The sequence below is a fragment of the Sceloporus occidentalis genome, unplaced genomic scaffold (genome assembly GCF_023333645.1).
Source record: "Sceloporus occidentalis isolate IW3139 unplaced genomic scaffold, rSceOcc1.0.p SCAF_151, whole genome shotgun sequence".
NCBI classification, from domain to species: Eukaryota; Metazoa; Chordata; class Lepidosauria; order Squamata; family Phrynosomatidae; genus Sceloporus; species Sceloporus occidentalis.
Window position 1 is genome coordinate 1,989,262 of NW_028317131.1, and position 22,390 is coordinate 2,011,651.

The 22,390-nt window shown below is 38.3% G+C and overlaps 1 protein-coding gene across 7 annotated transcripts in view; it reads left to right on the top strand.

Moving 5' to 3' along the window:
- Positions 1–22,390, top strand: part of LOC149280628 (disks large homolog 2-like) — a 522,250-nt gene that overhangs the window by 458,230 nt on the left and 41,630 nt on the right. For 6 of the 7 annotated variants that reach the window (XM_089500312.1, XM_089500313.1, XM_089500310.1 and 3 more), the window contains 2 exons: positions 689–803; positions 18,922–19,098. In XM_089500312.1, the coding sequence (XP_089356438.1) occupies positions 689–803; positions 18,922–19,098 (292 nt within the window). Of the gene's footprint in view, positions 1–688; positions 804–18,921; positions 19,099–22,390 lie in introns of those variants that run through there. The other variant, XM_089500317.1, reaches the window with a different exon arrangement.

A 22,390-nucleotide genomic window follows, 5' to 3' on the forward strand; every position in this document is an offset into this window, starting at 1 on the left:
GGGTTAACAAAGCATAGCTTATGTATGTTACAAATCACACACCCTGCCATTATGTTTCTTTGGGATCCAGGACAGGGCTGGCACCTTTAGGCTTGGGATAGCTAAACCGCCTGTCCACGTTTCACCCGGGTCACAGATTTACCTCTTTATGTCCTGGGAAATGGTGAGCGAGCTGGTGGCCATGGGGGACATGTGAAAGCGCGTGTCTTCAACACATAGCACTAGAATGAGCACAGAATACACGTGATGTGTATGTTGGGTGGAGGAGACACCATGCATGGAAGTAGGTTGACCAACAGTAGTGAAGTGTGCATGTGCTGGAGACTATGGAGAAGACCCATGATCCGGTCAGTGCTGGACAAGAAGAGTATACGTATCCTGAGTATGACGTAGACATTTTGAGTCTTTTATCAGTTTTAAACAGATACATTACTTTTGGGACAAAAGCGCAATTATATTTGGTTTTGATATGTTCAGTGTTTCTGTGGGATTTTTGCCCGTTCATCCAGCAGAGCGTTTCTGAGGTCAGGCACTGAAGTTGGATGAGACGCCCAGCTCGCAATCTCCATTCCAGTCCTATATCATCTTGTTAAGTGGGGGCTATAAAATCTATGTCACTTGATTCACAAAATGTTGATTTGATGAGCATCTCTTTAACAAGATTCCACTTTTTTTAATCTCTTATTAGAGTACGCTCGATTTGAGGCAAAAATCCATGATCTACGTGAGCAGATGATGAATCACAGTATGAGTTCTGGCTCCGGCTCCCTGAGAACTAACCAAAAGCGTTCACTATACGTCAGGTAAGAATTATTCCTCCGCATCTATCGCTGGACTCTTAAAACAGGAATTTCACTGATTAGGCAAAGGTTTGTCATTTTTGTTGTACTACATATTATTATTTCTATTATTATTATTAGTACTACCACCTTTTTTTAATTAAGCGATATATATATATATATATATATATATATATATATAATAGCCAGAAAGATCTCATTGCGGGTCACTATTCGTACTCTTGTGCAATAAGCCCCGGTTTAATCTTCAATGATAAGCTTTGACATCCGAGATATATTGTTTCTTTGTATGGGATGCGCACATAACAAGGCAATTTCATTGAAAGTATTTACTTGATGATGAGAGTGCAGTAAATCGATCAAAGCAGCAAAGGTTGATTATATCTTCAATAGGTCACTACGGCGCCGGTCACCTTGACCTTGAGTAACGTCCCTGTGGATAGTTTTGAACGTCCCTGTGGATAGTTTTGTGGACACGTTGACTAAATGACATTAAAACAAAAATGAATTTGTCATTCGCAAATAAATGAGAGATACCGGCAGGTACCTGGTTGGCCGGTGGTCGGTAGGGCCACATACTTACCGATACTGCCACCCTAGCAGCAGATCGGGTCCTGCGGTTTGAGACCACCGGCTGGATACTGATAAAAAGGTGTATAAAAATGTAACATTAGCCCACCCCGTATCCAGCCGGCAGCCTGACGCACGTCATTTAGCCGCCATGTTCCTTAAAGTGCCAAGGCTATCCTAACACATCTCTATGCCAGCGACATTGGCCGGGTATTCGCCTATAACCAATGCCTCCAACAGACATCTTTCAGTGAATGAGTCCTTGATGCTTACATAGCAGGTGCCATTAACGCTATAGTAGAACCCAATTGTTCCACTAATCACCGGTTCCATCAATTTTTAATCAGGAATGGCTTCTCCGATTAGAATTTAATTGAATGCAACATGCCATTGCTTTATAAACGTACCAGGAACGATTCCCGTTAGAGGCTTTTGTGTCACTCGATGTACTTCTTCTAAAACGAGGCACTAAGGAATAAAAGACATATTTGTCAAACTAATGTTCATTTCATGGAAAATGTGAATATTATATTCAAACTTATCAGCTGTCACAAAAAAATATATATATAAAACGCCTGCATTCGTTTAATGAAATGAAACGTTAGACAAATTAGACAAATATAGGTTTGAGGTTGGAATGCTTCCAGGAGCGCGATAACGTGGGATGCTCTGGAACAGATTGTGAAAGTATTCAATGTACATATGTGATCCAATTTTGCGGCGTTGCTCGGCACTTCGGCGATCACATGGTTGCACCATGACAGATGTTGCGCATGCATTGTGTGTGCCGTTAATATTTTATCTTGCACCCTGAGGACATGGAGCCGGGTATAAGGTTAGCCTTGGTATATATTGATAAAAAAGATCACATTTTATGCAGGAGCTATGACACCTGATTTGTGTTTTTTTTTTTTTTCTTGCACGAGTTGAACTTATCAGTTCAAAATAATCAGTAATAAAATAGAAAAAAGGTAACTTAAAGCGGATTTCTCCAGTTTTGTAAATACCGTTCCGTATACTAAATGAACCCCTCTGTCTCAAAATGAAAACAAGTAATACGAACATATAAGAAACCAAATTTGTGTATACATCCTAACTCGCCATACATGATTATCCCCTCCCATGAAGTTCTCTCCTCTGTAAAGTTGCTGATTGTTGTTGATTGGTTCTGGCAGCCTTTGTAAGTGTGTGTGTGGGGGGTGGACATTCATTATACCCATTGTACAGCGCTTTGGAATTTGATGGCGCTATATAAAACAATACATAATAATAATAAAATAATGATAAACATTTCATGTATTTTTTTTGGTTATGTTGTGCTATGAGAGCAGGATCTTGCCGCAATTTCACATTTTTTGTGGCTCATCCCAAATCTTTTAGATAATAGCTAACAAAAGATCTGAATTTATAAATAATTCCTAATGATAGAAGTATTTATATATATATAAAAAAAAAATAATATCCCCTGTAATAAGATACAGTTTCAGTATTTAGAAATTTTATTTATTTATATATTAAAAAAAAAAAAAAATTCTAAATGAATTTCAAGAAGCAGCCCTGAGTAGGAATCACACATTTTTATTTTGTCTAATTAAGTTATTGTAGTTATTATATTAATACGTTGTTTTACACATTTCTTGCTGAATGTATTACTTTTATTCGTGTAATAAGTACAGTAGTCATACAGTGGGGGGCCCTTGTTAGAGTGTTGCACCAGGGCCCCACCTTACCTTGATCTGCCCCTGACAGACGCTATGATTGGGGTACCATAGTTATAAATGCATTAGGCAAAGAGGTCCCTGTCCTGAAGAGCTTACACTCTATGTCATTGCATGTGCTGGTTGAAAGAAGGAAATCAATGAAGGCAGCGCTGGAAAATTAGAACTGCACTATAAACGATTTCTTATACATTTATTCATTTTGAGGAAATAAAGGTAAAAAGTAGAAATATAGTATCTGCATTTTTCCCGTAATGTTATGTTCTCTACCCTTTGCATATATGTTAGAAAATCAATAGGTGTCCATGAATAATAAAAAGGCAACTGCGATGATATTCTGTGAACATTATTCTCGCACAGTATCGCTGTCAAAAAAGTAATCGGGAAAACTCCTTAAAATAGAGCCAAGCAAGTTTTTTTTTTTGCAGAAGTACCAATTTTCTCATCGCTTGTGTGCCGTTCTAAAAATGACTTTCATCTTGCATTACTGCCGCTCTCAGACCTTGGGGAGCAGGTTTCATAAGTGGACTCGGTAGCATTATACATGCCTGTATTATTTTATCTAGATGGAATGCACGCAGGGGGTCCATTTTCTGATCGTACTGCCTTACCAGGCACGGTATTTGAAGTCCTGTATCCATAAGAAAGACGCGAGTTAGAATATGACACGCGGTGGGGGGGTTCTTTGAAGACCCTATCGTATTCCTCATATTCCAGCCTGAAAAAGTAATCGTTTTCAGGGGCAATGTCAGCGGGCTCTCGGTTCTGTAGTCGGGGCGAAGCTAAACCAGTAGTGGGGTATTTAAATTCCATCCGCCATCCCCAAACTGTCCTTCACGAATGGTGTCACGAAATGATGTCATATGGAAACAATGGAGGACTTTGGCGACTTCTGCCCAGTGAGATCTTCCTTTTAACCTGCCCATTGTGTAGTGGAGTTACAGTCCTAATTGCCCTACTGTTATGCCCTCCCTCCCCTGGACCTGCCACCACCCAGGATCCACCGCCCGACCAGGATAGGCCGTAATACATCACTGTAACCAAGATGCAGGAGTCTTTCAGTATGAGGATCATAAGGACAGTTTTTGTATAGCAACTGTACAAATGGTGACATTTTACGGGAATTATATCAAATATTGACTTTTCTCTGAGATTTTGTTTCAGAGAATATTAAAAACTTTTCAGCAAACTGCAAGAACATATTACTTTTTTATTTCTCCTCGGTAGTAACGCACTTGAAAGATTTAAGGAAGGATAACAGAATGACAAAATTTTAGCATTTATAACAAAAACGGTTATTAAACCTCTCCAACGGTTATAGTGTGTCTTGAGAAAGATTGTAAATATTCAGTTGGATGAGAACATGGCTGGATTTTACTCGTTCCTCGACATGTTCTGCATGCGCCACCTAACTCCAGATTATTTATGAATCCACTTTGGGAATACAGGATGGCTTGCTTGCTGTCTGCAATAGAAAGACAAAGCTGGTATCCGGACTTAATTAGGGATGTTATTGTTACTTTTATAGAGATTTAAATTTATGTAAATTGATCCAACTGGGGATTTTTTGGGGTCGATGAAAAGTCTCCAAAATTTTTTTTTTTTAATATTCATCAATTTAGCGTTTCTTTTTTTATGAATCAGACTCCTATCCTAAATAGATTTTTGGTAGGACCACATTTGCATTAAAATGATTATATTTTGGATTCCATAGAATAGAAAAGTTAATTTAGGCCATGTATGGTGACCTAAAAGAATCTGGTTGTGGATCATATACAATCTTTAGTTCTCTAGCTGAATTCCATACATCGGTGAATCATTCTGAAAGTTTTTATCTCTAAATTGACCCCCACATCTGCTGTCAGACTCATGTTCGCAGTTTATTAATCACCAGACAGAATGTCAGCTCAGCCCAGAAACGCAAGCGTAGCTAAGTCACGCACCCTTTCCAGAGAGCAGACCCCTGGGTGTCGTAGGTCACTGCCGAACATGGGAGCTCTGGTCTTTGTAAGGGTTAAGTTAGATTACATTGGAAGCTGTTGTGATTTGTAACTGGATACATTTGTAAGAGAAATTGGATTTTTGCCAAAAGTCTCTTTTGGTGAATGTGATTTGGATAGCACAGGACAGAGAGCGCCGAGCGAGTTGTCTGATTGGGTTACTTTACTTTCTGCTTGACTCTCTACAATTCCGTCCACAGCATTCCACTAAGATCGCACTCACTAAAGTTACTAACAATCTTCTTGTCGCTAAAACAAGGCCACTTCTCACTGCTCATACACTTGGACCTCTCCACAGCCTTTGACACAGTTGAAGGGACTACAAACCCTTCATTCTCATGGCATTCTCTTCTAACTCGCCACACCGACTGTCTTTCTGGAATTGCTGCAAGGATGCCGTCCCATTACCCTGAAGCTCAACATTTGCAAGACTGACATTATGGTTTGTTCTGCCACCCCCTGTGTCCACAATTCCTGACATCTCTATCACTGTTGACAACTTCGCTATCCAACCAGCTCGCTGCCTTGGTATCATGCTTGATCTGCTCTTCCTTCATCCCTCACATCCAGTCTCCCACCAAATCCTGCCACCTTCACCTGAAAAACATCTTCTGAATCCGCTAATGCCTCACACAAGAAACAACAAAAGTATTAATCCACCCCCTTGTGATATCCAGTCTGGATTATTGTAACTCCCTACTAACTAGTCTCCCCCTCTCCTGCTCCAATCTGTCCTCAACGCTGCAGCTAGATTCATCTTTCTCTTTCCCCGTTCCTCATCTGCTGCTCCACTATGCCAATCGCTCCACTGGCTCCCCATACCCTTCAAAGTCAAATTAAAACTTCTGACCTTGACCTACAGAGCCCTTAACACTTCCCCCCCATATCTCTACCCTCCAATCCAAATACACCCCTTATCTCCTCTTTGTTCCTATCATGACTTGCTCTCTCTTCTACCATCATTACCTCTTCCCACTCCAGTATTCAAGATTTCACCAGTGCTTCATCCCTTCTCTGTAACTCCCGTCCCTGGAATTCCCTTTCCCTTTCCGTCAGACCTTCTTCCTCGTACATAACTTTCAAAAGCTCTCTGAAAACCCACCTTTTTCGAAAAGCATACCAACTCTCCTATCACACTCATGGCCAACAATTCCTATATATCATCGTTGATTCAATCAACTCATTCAAGCAGTCCTCTCCTACAGTTTCATCACCCCCCTCAACCACCGACTAGATTGTAAGCTTGGAAGATCAGGGCCCTCTTCTCCTTTTGTACCAGAATGTTATTTTACTGCGTCCTTTTGTGCTATGGAATTTGCTGTTGTATTTAAATAGAGGTAATGTAATGTAATGAGCCATTTGGCCAAACTTGACCCAACGGGAATATAGGTTATCAGCCACCCCTGTTATCTGGTTTCTCTGTTATTGCTCTGCATGTTGAGAGCTAGTTGTAGATGCAATACTTTATGGTTCTCAGGCTTACACTTAAAGTAACAATCTAGTGCTAATTTTAATGCATATTGGTGCAGGCATTCTTTAGTATATGGAAAATTATTTTCTAATTTACTACATCCTCCTCCGGCTGCCTTTACTGAAACCAGAAAGTGTAAGAAACTGGTTTTTCGTGGGACAGTCCTGTTTGTTGGGCGCCATCCCATGCAGCTGCTCCATTGTCCTGCTTTTGGGGATCCTGGGCCAGTTGGCCAGCAAGGATAACATCTGCTTTTTTGTTAGCTATTACTTTGTTACTATTGTATTGAACATAATCAGATTTTTATAATCAGCATATCTTTACATTATGTTCCCTTTCGCCATTTGCGCCATTAATGCATGCTATACTCCTATAATATACTGTATATGTATACTGTTATACCATATCCTGGGATATCTACATCGTACTTATATATTGGTTTACCTTTTTTGGGTTTTTTTAAGCCTCTCATGTTTTTGCTTTGTATATTTTTTGCTTTTTCTTTTCAATTACTTAAATTTACAAAAATAAAGATTAAAAAGAAGCAAATTCAGAACAGGGAAATCAATAGATTTTTGCCACAACTCAGGGTCTGTGCTTCCCTTAAAATCATATATATATATATATATAATATTTATTTATATTATTTATGTATATAAAAGGCCGTATACCCCACAGGTTTACTTAATTACTCCTTACCGTGCACAGGGAGGGGGAAGAGTAGGGAGCGATCACACCCCTGCCCCAGTTAATGTGGACCCCCACTAGGTTTCATTATGATTTGTTTTTTGGTGTTTCATTTTTGGAGTTAAAGAGTATGAACATGTGAGTACACATTGAAATTTTAAGTCGCAGGTGCTCACATGCCCTCGCCAACAACTCACATATTGGTGAATCTGCAAGTTGTTTCACAACTGTTAGAGAGTGAGGACATGTTTCCTTAGTGGAGCCTGATCAGGCAAGTTAACCGTTAATTCAACCGATCACTTGACTTGTGTTCTGTGTTTCTTTCTTGACTAGGGTTTAAATATTTCTAAAATTATTACACTGATTGGAAGACAATGTGTCACATACTATTGACAGTTGTGATAAGTGAAGTACCTAAGCACGCCGAAAACTGTATAGATGACAGGTCCTCTTTAAACATTTTATACCTCCAAAACGAGTAAAACCGTTAATGAAACAGAGTGCCCTCCAAGCCAGCAATTCATATGTATGATATGTAAAATGTTAACATTCATGGCACTTTCGGGAACTGTTAACTGGAAGGGATTATAACAGCAGCAGGCGTCTGGGAAGGCATGAATAATGCATGAGAGGACACGAAGAGTGTGACCTTTTTATGAATTCCAGAATCAGTGCTAGGATTGATATGTCCTCTCCAATCTTTATATAATCAAAAAATACATTACTTTTTAAAATATACTAGTTACTCATATATTATAAGAAGGGCACATGGATCCGCATTTTATGTTGCTTTATTTTTTATTTATTTTTAGGTTAAAATCAATACAGAAACGTGAATAAACCTAAAATCACGTGCTATGTGCTTAAAAGAGGGTAAATACAAATAATACTTCCCAAATAGGACCGCAGCAGCCCAAAAAAACATTAATTCTTTACCCGGATACTGCACTATTTTAAGTTTATTTTTTAGAGTCAACACTAGAAGATTATTAAAGATATTATTGCATTCTACTTGGAAGGGTCTGAATCATCTATTCCACTTGTGAGTGCAACACTTCACCCACACATAAAAAATTGGTCTTATATTCTACACTATATTGTTTTTGTTTTTTTCCCTTATATGTATCTGCGCCCCATCATTTTTTGGTTGGTAGGTTAAAATCAAGTCTATTCTATTTCCATACCTAAAAAAAACAATATCCATGAGGGCTGGTATAAATGTTCATAGGCAACCGTGGCTCAGGTAGACAATTTACAGACAGCCCATACCAATTTTTGTGCCTGATATAGAAATGGGTAATAACCTTATTTTTTAATTTATTATGTTCTTTATTTTTTGTAGGAGGATTATTAAACATAAAAGAGGTTTGTATGTGAATATAGCTCTCCAATATTTATGTTTTTGTGTACATGAGTTAGAGCACCAATAACCTATCTCTTTATATCCTGCTATTCACCAAGAAGAAAAACATGAAGCCCCGGTTAAAAATTGGTTTTAACCCCTTAATGACAAAGCAAAATGAATTGTTTTCAATGGGTTTAGGGACCGCCCATTGTCCTTAAGAGGTTAATTAAATTTCATGACAATTGATCCTTGATTTTTTTCCACCTGGAGAAATTCAGGCGGATTCTAAAATTTTATTATTTTGAGAACTATTTTATTTTCAGAGGAGCACTTCCTCTGATTATAAAATATTTTTTAAAATATTTAAAAAAATTTAAATATGGCATTTAGAGTTAATTGTGGAAAATAGACATTCTCTGTATTATTATTCTCTGTATTCATGTGTACCCTGGATCTATAGAAGAGAAGTCAGTTCCTTCTAGTTCCCTGCACTCGTTATCTATTATTTAAATCTCCTTATATATAATTTTATGAAACAAAATGAAGCAAAACATTCAAGGAAAACCAGTCATTACCTAATCTTTCAAGTGGATAGAGGAACTGAGTTGCTCCTTTAAGTGGACAGGTTTCGTGGTTTTCCAAATAGCAACATTGTTATTAATTGTGTAATCAGCTGTGTTACAATGTTACAGATATGCCTTAAAACATTGGGCCCCTGGCTCCGTCATGTCTTACTGTCTGTGAAAGAGGAGTATCATGGGGCTTTTCTCTTAATATTCTATTAAATAGAGACCTTCGCCACCTCAACAAAGATCTCTCATTCTCTGGTTCTCTTGTAGAATGGCAAGTTATGACATCTTAATGTGCATGGGCCAATGGAAGCAGGATAAAATATCTACTCTGACAAAATTATAGATCTTATTGGGATCCCTGTAATTAGGCCACTGGCTTTGTTTATTTAGCTAAAGAACTCTCTGGTGCAATAATGCCTTGTTTATTGACAACTTTTGCTATCAAAATTGACACAATTGACTTTCAATTAATGAAAATCATTGTCACATAAATACTGAGCAAGGAAGCAACGATACCCAAATCAATGTAGCAAGACAAATGCTAGTCTAGTAATACTGAAAATAAATCAAACTGTGACTGACCTTTGTTTCTCAATATTCCCCAAAAAATAAGGATTCTGCTACTCAGCTGTCCACTTTAATCATACAACAAAAAACTGCTACAGTCATGCAGAGTTTACACAAACTCTCTTTAAGGACTTACCTGTGTCCAGGTGTACACAAGAACATCAGCTGCAGGTAATAAAATACACAATATGGACAAAAATATTGGGACACCTGACCAGTACACCAACAGAGACTTTGATTACATCATATTCTAAATACATAGACATTAATATGAAGTTGTTCCCCTCTTTCACTCTTCTTGGAAGGCTTTCCACAAGAGTTTGTGTGGGATTTTTTTGTCGCACATTCATCCAGTAGAGCATTTGTGAGGCCAGTATTGTCCAAAATGTCTTGATATGACACCTTTAGTATGCCAAGACATTTTGGACAATGCTATGCTTCCAACTTTGTGGGAACCGTTTGGGGAAGGAAAGCCTTCCCAGAACACCATGCTATATCAGGTGGTCTTCAAAAAGTGGAATTGAAGAAATTAATGTCCACAACATCTAGAAAACAAACCTTGCTATTGGAGGTATATGCCATACCTCCTAAGTGTCCAAGTTTTTGTAGGACAGTCTCAATTTTCTTTTACTGTCCTGCTGTCACAGGTAGCTGCCCCACTGTCTCTTTTTTTAAAGGCACTGAGAATCATTGCCACTTGGGGAGATCCTGACCGACACAGAGAGCTGTAAAACAGGTCTCACCTGGCCAATTTAATGTTGTCCATGGCCATACCCTTCCTGGGTTAAGCCACCCTCCCCACCTCCAACCACACTCCCACAAAGGTGTTCCAATTTGGACACCTGATATGTTGGGGGGAGTTATATTCCTGATATAATACTTCACTGTAGAGGATAAAGTGATCAGTTTAGCTATAAACATCATGGAATGTATGTGAAATGACATGGCTTATTTGGGCAAAGTAGGCTATTCCCCAACAAATAATCAAAGCATCTGAGTGTATTGGAAAAATAGACCTTTTGTTTAAAAAAAAATTATGTATTCTGTACTAAAAACCTCATATCAGTTCTGAACATTATATTTTATACCTTGTATAATACCCATTATGGAAGCTTGGCTTGTTCTTCTCAAATCCTTGTACAGACCCATCTAGCAGAACAGAATCCAATTAGAATTCTATTGTGTTCGCACAGCGCACATCATAATTTCTTTATAAATAACATTATCATTGATAATCACCGAATTCACTGTAGCATATAAATTCAGCTCAAACGGATTTGTGTTCAGCCCAAATTGCGTTATCTTTGTAGGATTGTTATTTAATTGTTAAGAAATTAGAATTTCCTTATCTACTCATAGTTAATATTTCCACGGGCATTTGTCAAATAATTTCATTTATCTACTTGCATACATTACAAAAATACATTTGATATCCCAATCTCCAAATCACACTTAAGTGGAATGAAGCTTTATAGCAGTAGCGTCACGCCTCGAAGACAGAAATTGGGTCTCATGTTTTGAATCACTATTTAACATGTGATCGCATAATTAAAGGCGAACTCCCACCAGTTTTGGACGCCATTTGCAGCGTCAGTATTTACGCAATTCCGTCAAACATTCTAAGCTTCTGAAGCCTCCTGTGTTGCCAGGAGAAGAGTGGTTAGGTGAGTAGTCACATGGAACATGAAGGTAAATAAAATAAGAATTAAATATCTCTTACTTACATACATAATGCTTTATTTAAAGAAAAAATGTTGAATAGGATGGTTGGGTAGCTGCCTGGAGGGACCTCATTTTAACATGCCAGCATGGTTTTATAGAGATATGATAGAACAGGGTCAGCCAACAAGTAGTACTTTAGAAGTTCTGGAACTTCAACTTCGCTTATGCTTCACTACAGACTTTCTGAGTATCACGAGAATTCTGGTTCCATGAGAAATAAATAAAGTTTGCTGAAGGTCCTATTTTTCTTTGCTAGAACCTTCTTCTATAGTGCATTCCAAGTTGCATTCTGCATCTTCTATAGGTAAATAGATATGTAGGTAGGAATGTTTTTTTTATTAATGGTATTGATGATGTCATTCTTTCTTTGAAATCTGTAGACGCCGCTTTAGATACTTAATTTGGTAAAAGCGAATGTCCAATGAAATGGTTCTAGATAACAACATGTAGTATAAGTAGAGCAAGTGAGGAGGTTTAGTGATATCCATTGTTCTACTTATATCCGTATTTGCTCGATTATAAGACAAGGTTTTTTCCAGAGCAAATGCTCTGAAAAATACCCCTCGTGTTATAATCGAGGTCGTCTTCTAATCAGACCTCATTCTGCTGGGGCCAGGCTGCTTACCGGGCTTTGTTCGGGAGCAGCGTCTCCTCTAGCAGCAGGAGAACAGGAAGCTAGCAGAATCCTCACATAATCTGCCTCCCCCTCCTTCCTCTGGGGGCGGGGCCAGAGAAGTTGCTGGCACAGCCGGGCCCCTGCAGAAGTCTGCGAGTGAGAGATCTGCAGTTCAGGTAAGGGGGTGGGGAAGGGTTTTTGTGATAAATGTGTGATTAATGGAATGAATGAGTATTTAAATGTTTGTGAATGAGTGTGTGATAGCATGGATGTGTAAGGGGGGGGTGGTGGTGGTAGCATGGCATAGGGAGGCTGTAATCCCACTGCTATCATCCCCAGGTTCCAGCATGTACTGGCTGCCTTGGCTTGATAGGAGTGTGATTGCAATTAGCAGTTATATATATATATACCTCCAGAAATGCATTTTAACCCCCTATATGCCACTCAGCCCCATGATATGCCTTTTAATCCCCTATATGCCAGAGTGGCATATAGGGGTATAAGGCATATCATGGGGCAGAGGGACATATAGGGGGTTAAAAGGCATATCATGGGGGACAGTGACATATAGGAGGGTATAAGACATTTCTGGAGGCAGAGTGGCATATAGAGGGTTAAAAGGCACATCATGGGACAGAGTGGCAAATAGGGGGGTATAAGGCATTTCTGGGGGCAGAGTGGCAAGCCTGGGGGCAGATGTGCATAACTTGGGGGGGCAGGTTAGCAAATAAAAGGAAATAAAAAAATATATATTTTTCTCAATCATAGCTTTTATTAAATATGAAAAACTAGTTTACATGAATTAATATTTACTAGTAAAACTTTTCCTATAGGGTAGTCTTATAATCAGACTTTTTGTTTTTTTCCTAAATTAATATTTTGATTTTGGGGGGTCGTCTTATAATCAAGGTCGTCTTATAATCGAGCAAATACGTTATCTCTATAATTTACAGATTTCTGTTATAGATGTTTTACTTTTATTATTATGTGGCTTTAGTTGATAACTTCCATACCATTGTCTTAGACGGTTTAAAAGAAGGTTTATGTTACTCATGAGTGGTAGGGAGCAGGCGAGGCATTGCTCATAAAATATAGACTATATATAGATTGTGTAGACAAAGCCCTTGCTATGTATTTTTAACCCTTTAATGACAAAGCCCGTACTTGTACGGGCTCAAAATGGGTTTAGGGACCGCCCATTGTCCTTAAGGGGTTAACATTATCCCAAAAGACAATTACAAATATCTCTTTGACTCTTAGAGTCTTTGCTGAAATGTCAGCCTAATTGCTCAGTGTCCTGGCAAACCATGTTATGGATGGCTGAGTGGGTTTTATCTGTTTAACTTTAAGGTTTGACCTAATAAGTAAAGAGAAGGTCTCTAGAAGGTGGAAAACGTTGAATTTAATAAATGTGCCCCAATAATCAGATTTATTTGTATTAATGATTTATATGCGCGTCGGTACAAATGTCCTCTGTCTGCTAGGTATTCCATTATTTTGCCGTCCACGGATTTCATCAAAAAATTCTACCACATAGCGGAAAAAAAACACTCCATGCATGCAAATTTATAGATACTGACTTATTAACAATCATATTATAAAATGGATTAAAAACAGCTTTATAGATTAAAATAAGCATTATATATTAATGTAATAAGGGAAATATTCTCGACTTATTTTTAACCCAGTTACTACATTTTTTCAACAATAACTGCTGACAATGTAAATATATTTAATTACCCAGCCTAATAATTAAATGATTATGCAAGCAATAATTATTCTATTATGTGATTCACCCCCCCCACACACACACATACATACACTTTTAGAATTAATAAAATGAATAATATAGAATTGTAAAACGTATTAATTCTTATATATCTCTAAAAGATAAAACATAAAAGCTACCTTGACCAACACACTATAGTTGGGCTAAAAAAAACATAATTATGGTTAGTCTTACAGGTAGAAGACTTTAGTTGGGCATCCAATCACCATCCAACATTGGAGCCAGAGATTAACCGGAGACCACAGATTGGCTGGAGTCCATCTTAATGAGCCAATGGAAGACTTCACTGTTCATTTAAGGCTATCACGGGATACCTCCCAAGTGTCCTGCTTTAGAAATTCTTGTGACCCTCTCTCGTCCCCTGATGCCCCCCGTTTCTAGGCGCTTAGAATGTTTGCTGGGTTCTAAAGCCCCAAAAGCCACAATAATGTGTACAGAAAGAGTGTTAATGGGTTTATAAATTAAGCCATGTAATAAAAATGGATTATTTTTATTTTAAGTGCCTTAAATAATAATGTCTCACCTTTAACCACAACCCCAAAGGGCCGACTGAAATAAAGTGAGGTATGTAACAGATTAGAACATAATATTAGTCAGTTTTACTTTAGGGTTATGCATAAAGAGCCTAGACCGGTCGTATGGATGGCAGACGGTGGTGGAACTACCATAGTATTATATTTAGCAGCTGCTTAGGGCCCTATTTGTATAAAAGCCCCCTCAGAGGGTATGGCTGGGTAAATCACAATATATATAATGGTAATAACTACTATGTTTCTTTGTTTATTAGAATTGTCAATTTTCACCAATTGTTCTTAAGATGGGTCCTCCTGGAATATTTTTGTAGAGGGCCGCTGAAAAACCTAGTTTTCCTAAAGACTCGCACCCCTTCTCCTTATTCTTTGCTTTTCTGAAGTAGGACTAACTGCGGAAATAAAAATAGCAGATAACAATAAAGATCCTCCGATGTTGATTGACACACCGAGCTCAGCTTCATTTTCCAGGCCGCTTCCACTCCACGTTCTTCAGAGCGAACTTTAATTTGCTGTAGGTTGTTCGCCGCGAACGAGGTTACGTCTGGGCGGCTTTAAATAGAACGCCTGTGTTTTCTTTTTCACAAATGTTACTCTGCGGAGATTTATTGTCTTCTTAGAACAGCACAAACATCTCTGCAGTGCAAATGTTACACATAATTAATTTCGCTGTGGATTATTAATGGATGCGTCCCGAGCAAAGCTCTATATCCAGCAGGCCTGAAACAACAATAATTATTGTTTAACCTTGTGTTTTGTTGCAAAAATACATTTTTTAATGGAATTTTAAAAAAAAAGATTAGTGTTTGTGCAGATCACTGATCCGCAGTCAGTATAACTCGGAACCATTGGGATTTAAAACTTCGTTTCAGGGTTATTACCTTAGTCGGTGTTTTTGTTAAAGTAGATGGACAGGTTCTCAAGATGACAGTCTGAAGATGTCTTTATATTCTATTCTTATTTGATGATACCTGAACACCCTAATTATATCACAGCCGAAATCCCTGCTTGAATACAGGTGACTTTGTTCTGAATATCCTAAGACCACTCATGGTTTTAATAAGTACAGTTATTAAAACCAATTGGTTGTCACCCTTGGTTAAGCCACTACAAGAGAATTGTGATGAGTTAATATTTGGGGAGTCGGAGACAGTAGAGATCACTCTTCCGTAGTCCCAGTTAAGTAAATGTGGTAACCTGGATAAAGGGAAAAGGGTTGTTGTAACTTCATAGCTCAATGCAGGTCTTTGTATACACAGCCTGGAAGGAACGAGAGTTTTCTCGGAGACACAGATCTCCACGCGTCCCACCGATCCCACCTGTGATGTTGACTCCTGCAATGTCCTCCTAGTGCAGGAGGGCGAGAGGAGATGATGGGATTCGCACTCCTGTTTGCAATCAAGATACTTAATTATAAACCGCAAAAGAGGTTTAAGGAAAAGTCATTTCACTGTCACAAACAAGAACGTGACGAGATCAAGGGTGATGTTACCACCACTTGGGGTAGTACCACCATCAATGCTTTTAGGGTCTGTGGTAAATTTCTGCTGAAACATCATAGATGTAAGCAATATAGATTCTAAAGTATTATTGGGCACAGTGCAGCGGAACATTTATTTTGCACATAGTGTCCTGTTTTGGTAGACAGTGATGGTATCCTCACAATTCAGTCTAGGACTACTGGGACTTGTTGCCCTCACATGAGAAATACTATTCTAGATTTCAATTTCTAAAATCTCCACCTAAGTTTGAAAGTGAATTTTGAACATTTGAAAAGACACTTTGAAACCTCTATTAATATCTACATTTTAATTCACATAGCAACCAATGCATCTTTGAATGTTTCCATGGAAACCATATATCAAGTTAGAATTATGAGAATCAAAGATATGGAGGACAGAACGGCCTGCGGTTATTATGTAACAATCTGCAATCTAACAGTTAAAAGGTCTAGAACAATGGAATTAACAACGTCACAAATATCTGACGTTCTATGCAATTACAATTAGGTCATATAATAAAATATAATTTTTATATAATAAAATATTACTCTACGTCATTCCCTACGCATAAATATAATATTAAAATATATAATTAAAATATATTAAAATATAATTCTGTTGTTTCAATTTGTGTTTTATTTTATTTTTTCTCATTAAGAGACACCGTTATGTACAGTCAACCAAATATAAAACCTTAGCAAGGGTGTTTAACCCTTTCAGTGCTGACACAATAACTTTCCATTTCAAGTTCTGTTAATAGTAGACTTCAATCAATATAATTAAGAAGAGACACATGTTTCTAATTGAGTTGGCTGAGATCCCAGGCTACTGGAACGGGCTTACCACTATTACTCTAATATCTAATCCAACTCAGTTAGAAACACGTGTCCCTTATAATTTATGTTGATTGATGTCTCCTATTCCCAGAACAGTTACTGTTTCTATATTCATTTAATACATCATTAAACCGTCCTCACAGCACATGTTGTGGTGTTCCCGATTATACGTATTTTGGCTGAATTGCATTGTACGTCCCGTACACCACCAGCTTCTGCTGTTATAAAATAGACCCCATCATGTAAGATATCTGTTTAATTGTTAATTTTGGTGAGTATTAGATCTCAGTTTTTACCAATATTTCTGAAACAGTAGAGCCATGAGCGATTGACTGACGCACAGCTCTACTCACTGCAAGTAACAATGAAACTGTGTAGTTTGCTGCATGTGCACAGTAAATTTGCCCTGGGTCCCCCAACTATCCTGGTGCGGCTATTTAACCCCTTTGTGACACTGGACGTTTTATTATGTCCGCTTAAACATGCTGTAGGTGACAGAGGACATAATAGTATGTCCTATGGTTTTTACAACAGCGAGGGCATTTCCCGCTGGTACACGCAGGGTGTCATTTTGAAAGCCTGGGGTCTGCCGCTGGCAGATCCGGTTACACTGGAGTTCTAGCGTTCTCTGCCTGCTGTGTCAGTCCTGACACCACCAGAAACAATATTAAATGTGAAAAGGTTCTCTCTATACTCTCTTGAATCCTTTGATGAGTGGGGATCAAAGTGAAAAAAGGGAGAAACTCTGTTCAAACAATACTTTAAAAAATAGACAATTAGATATTTTCAAAAATATAAAAAATAACATAAAAATAGGTGCCCAAACACCTCATACCCCTCCCACTACCAATATACCTTAAAATGTTTGTTTTTTAAAAATTAAACCCCAATCCAAAGTTTAATAATAATAATAAATATTGTACTATGTAAATGCAAAAAAATAAAATATATATCCATGTGGGGTATTATTCTACACAGGGGATGTTGTTACACATAAACCAGGGGTTTATTTTATCAGTGGTACCCTAATTCTTCTCTTTTTTTTACATTGAACTCTTACTAAATGACAGGCTATATATAAAAAAGCAGTTTAAAATAACTAATTTCTAAACATATTTTACATGTAGCTCTAGAATACTGTGATACACTAAGTACAATACACAACAAAAACATGGGGGGATAAAACAGGGAACGAAGAAATTGGGTCCCAAAATGAGTCTAGCCCTCCTAAACAGGGACACATGGGAGGTATGTTAATGTTGGGTATGCAACCATATGAAAACCATCTATTATCCTACAGAGCAATCCATCTCCTGGCCTCTGTGGCAGCAGACGCAGCAGATTTCAAGGCAAATAATTAACATTTTTCCCGGTGACTCATAAATATAATTATTTGTTGGTTATTATAATACTCTGCTGAAAGAATGGCTTCCAAAAAGAACGGCGTTGGACAGATCTGTAAATGCTTTTTAATTGACAGCAAGAAAAATAAACAAGGCTCATTCCATATGGTAATCCTGAAAGCCTAAATAAGGAGCAGCATAAATAAGGTTGGCAGAGCTGTGACACAACGAAATTCATCATTACCAGTTATTACAAAGTCGGTTCCTGACGACAGGAGTGGAGCTGGCTACTGATGATAGCACCAAATAAAAACAGAATGACAAAAGTGACCCAACTTGTCCTGATACTGTGAAGGTGTAGGGTGAGGTGACCACATCGGCCATGTTTTCCTTGACACATTCAATTTCTACATATTACTGACCGTATAACTAACCCCTTCCATAAGTCTATACGTCCCGCATACTGCAGGGCAGCATTTTATCTGGGCTGGTCAGCAATATGTAAAAATGATGTGTCCTCGAAAACATGGCCGATGTGGTCACCCTAGTGTAGGGTGGCGGGCCAAGTTGGTCCACTTTCTGCCTGCGCCAGGCAGGCTTAACCTAAAGTAGAAAAAGAAACATAACGTGGCTCTCTTACTAAATAAAATAAGCAGAATAGATATTTTGAATATGCAAACTATGCCCTGCAGTTGACCGCACGATATATCTACTGATATCTTAGTATAGTTAAAGGCATTATAGGTATATCATCACTGTTTGCATGGTGTGAGCTGTTCCGTACAGTATATTCTTTGTTTCTCAATATAAAATGTAAACAATGACTTCCTGATTTTGTTTTTATTCCGTACAGAGCCATGTTCGACTACGATAAAAGCAAAGACAGTGGTCTCCCTAGCCAAGGGCTGAGCTTTAAATATGGGGAAATCCTTCATGTGATCAACGCTTCCGACGATGAGTGGTGGCAAGCGAGGAGAGTCACAGAGGATGGGGACAGTGAGGAGATGGGTGTCATCCCCAGCAAACGAAGGTATCCTTAGAGCTCATATATGTTTTATATTGAAATTATACTGAGTGTATAAATGATGAAAATATTCATTGATAGGCAGCATCTGGTGCCCCGTTTGATGCATTGTAAGACTCAATGATGGTCTTGGTTGATGCCATGGTTTTGGATGTATAGATGGATATTGTTTCTGTTAAAATCAGCTTGTCTTACTTATTACATATATTATATATAGCATTACATATCAGAAAAAAAACATTGTGCCAAATGTTAGGGCAATTTCAGCTCTAGGGGAGAAGGAAAGCCTCATGTCTTTAAAGGAAAGCTTTAAATCTGGAAGAATACAAAGTCAATTTGATGAAGAGAAAAGAGAACGAACCACAAAGAGAGGGTCCTCATAGAAAGCTTTTGATGTTTGAACATTGAATGTTTGTTGGAGATCTATTGAAGTTGCCGAGAACTTATGCACCAAGTATGAACCTAAGGATATATAATATAAAAAAATATGTATTCTACATTTTGGTTACTGAGAAATGCTGCAATAAGTCTCTTGTTTATTGGCGATTAATTCCTCTGTGAGTACTAATGTTCTCACCAGTCCAGTGACACAAATATAATAATAGTATAGCTAGTGACCTCCAAAATGACATTAATTACATGTTACATGTACAAATTGTATCTTGACTGAGATTTGGTAAAGAAAGCCATTATAAGACGACCCCCTCAAAATTTGAATATCAATTTAGAAAAAAAAGAAAAAGCCTGAATATAAGACTACCCTTTTTGCTCTGAAAAAGACCTTGTCTTATAATCGAGCAAATACGTTACTTATAGATTTTCCATATTGACCTTATGGACCGATTACTGTTGGGTCAGGGTTTTCTTTTTAAATTATTGAGTAGCTTAAATGAATATTATGTTATGGCTTAATTAACATATTTCAACAAAACTCTTACCGGAGCCTTCTTGCTTGCTTCGCTGTTCTGCCATCATTAACATATTAAATGTATTTAGCAGTATCAGGAAACGGGTGGTTTTTAGGAAACAATTTTAATGATTTACAAAACTGAGCCTGACAGCTACTAAATCAACAATTAATAGTTAATTGTAATTAATAAAATGTATCATAGGAGAACTACCAAAAATAGGTATGGTTTTTCTGACTTTTAAATCAAGCCTCCTTTTTGGGGTAGGTTGTGACAAAATAACAATAGTATTTTAAAAAGGTTTTTTTTATCTGGCCAGATTAACTGGGTAACAGATACACGGAATAGAACGGCATTATTATGCACCTATCTATAGAAAATTATATGCGATTCATTGGTAATTCCATTGGTTGGGAGTGGTGGAACATGGGAACCCATTGCTTATATGGTGGCACATTAACCGTCTTCCCAAGCATCATAGATTCCTACATTTTATCTTTACAGTTATATCATGAGTGAGAATTAAACTCTGTTCATAGTATAAAACCGAAACATTTTTTTCCCCTCAAACCATAAAGGCGGAAGGTTCTCAACTAATCTCACAATACTGTCTTTCTTAAAGTTCTTGATGTCAGAGTTCTGCTATTATAGGATATGACCGCCAATCTATTTGTTCTTTAGCGAAGTGTTCCATAAAAAAGAGATTGAGAGACTTTTCTACCCCCGGCGTCGATGTGTTTGTGTAACGCACTGTAATATTGTCAGAAAAGATTTCATTTTTTTGCAATTAAATTCATCTCTGCCAGGTAGGGTGCCTAAACCTTTCCAACAAAAATAAAAATCAAATCTGTCAGCGCTCTTAGAAAGAGGATCAATTAAGCCACACTCTTGACATGGTACGGTAATATCTTTTTTTTACAGGCATCCATAAATCTGGAATCAGAAAGCAGGAAGCACAAAAATAAGCTTACCTTTTAATATGTTATTAATATATATACACACTATATGGACAAAAGTATTGGGACACCTGACCATTGCACCAACAGTGACACCAAGTGTATATTAGTGAGGCAGAATGGCATAGAGGGGTATAATGCATATCTGGGGGGCAGACTAGCATATAGGAGGTATAAGGAGTATTGGGGGCAGAGTGGTATAAAAGGGGGCAAAGTGGCATATCCGCGAGGCAGAGTGGCATATAGGGGGTATAAGGCATATCTAAGGGGGCAGAGTAGCATCCGTGGGGCAGATGTGCATAACCGGGGCGCAGGTTGGCAAAAAAAAAGAAACAAAAAATGCATTCTTCTCATTCATTTTTTATTAAATATGAAAAAAATAGTTTACATGTGAATTACCGTATTGGCCCAAATATAGGCCGCACTTTTCCCCCCACTTTAAGTCTTTAAAGTGGAGGTGTGGCCTATATTCGGGGTCTAGTGCCGGGTAGGCAGCGGGGTTAGGATACAGATCCCCCGCAGCGGTGCAGGGGACCCGCATCCTACTCTCTGATACGCTCAGACAGCCCCCCCTGCCAGCACTTCCCACGGGGGGAGTCCCGGCGAGGGAGATTGTCTAAGCGCATCACGCAGACGTTCACCGGCAGCGGCGATACGAGCATAAACAACCTCCGCTGCCGGCAGTGGGAGTGGCAGAAGCCAATTGCGTGTAACAGGAAGTGTACACACGAATGCTCCCAGCCTTCAGTAGTGTCACCTGGGGGAGGAGTTACACTAGACAAAAGCCTAATATTCTAACTACTATAACTAAAGAATGGCTGCACCAATTTGAATGCAGTGAAATAAATTGGATTCTGTGCGAAACCCAATATGCACTTAACGTGAAAATTGAAGTTGGGATGTGTCTGTCAGCAGCCCAGGACAGTGTTGAGTTTGTACAAAAATTTAAACGGTGCTGCTGAACATATATTCTGTCACACACCACAGCTGTCAAGTAGTCTGTATTATTTCATACTTCCCAACTGTCCCTACTTCGTGCCTCTCAGTGACCCAAAGGCCTCTGTCCCTCTGTGTTACCTGTAAATAAGTGGCCAAGAAAGGTGTCCCTCTGGTTATTTGAAGTGTTGGGAGATGTTGTTCATTTTGTAGTCATGTGTGCAATTTGGGCATGTTTGACTGAGGCAATGGTGTTGGTCACCTGAAACAATTCTTGAAAAAACCTATTGCGGGACCGCTAACTCAGCACTTCCCAGACGCTAAAGACCCCTGTAGCAGGTGGTGATAATTGCCCAACACACTGTAATTATCATTAACTATTGGTTGGATGTCTCATTTAGCTTCACTTAGGTAACATGTATTCATGGTAAAATTGGGAATTTGCTTCTTCCACCAAAGGTAGACAAGTCTACAGATTTCCATAGGGCAGAATAACCA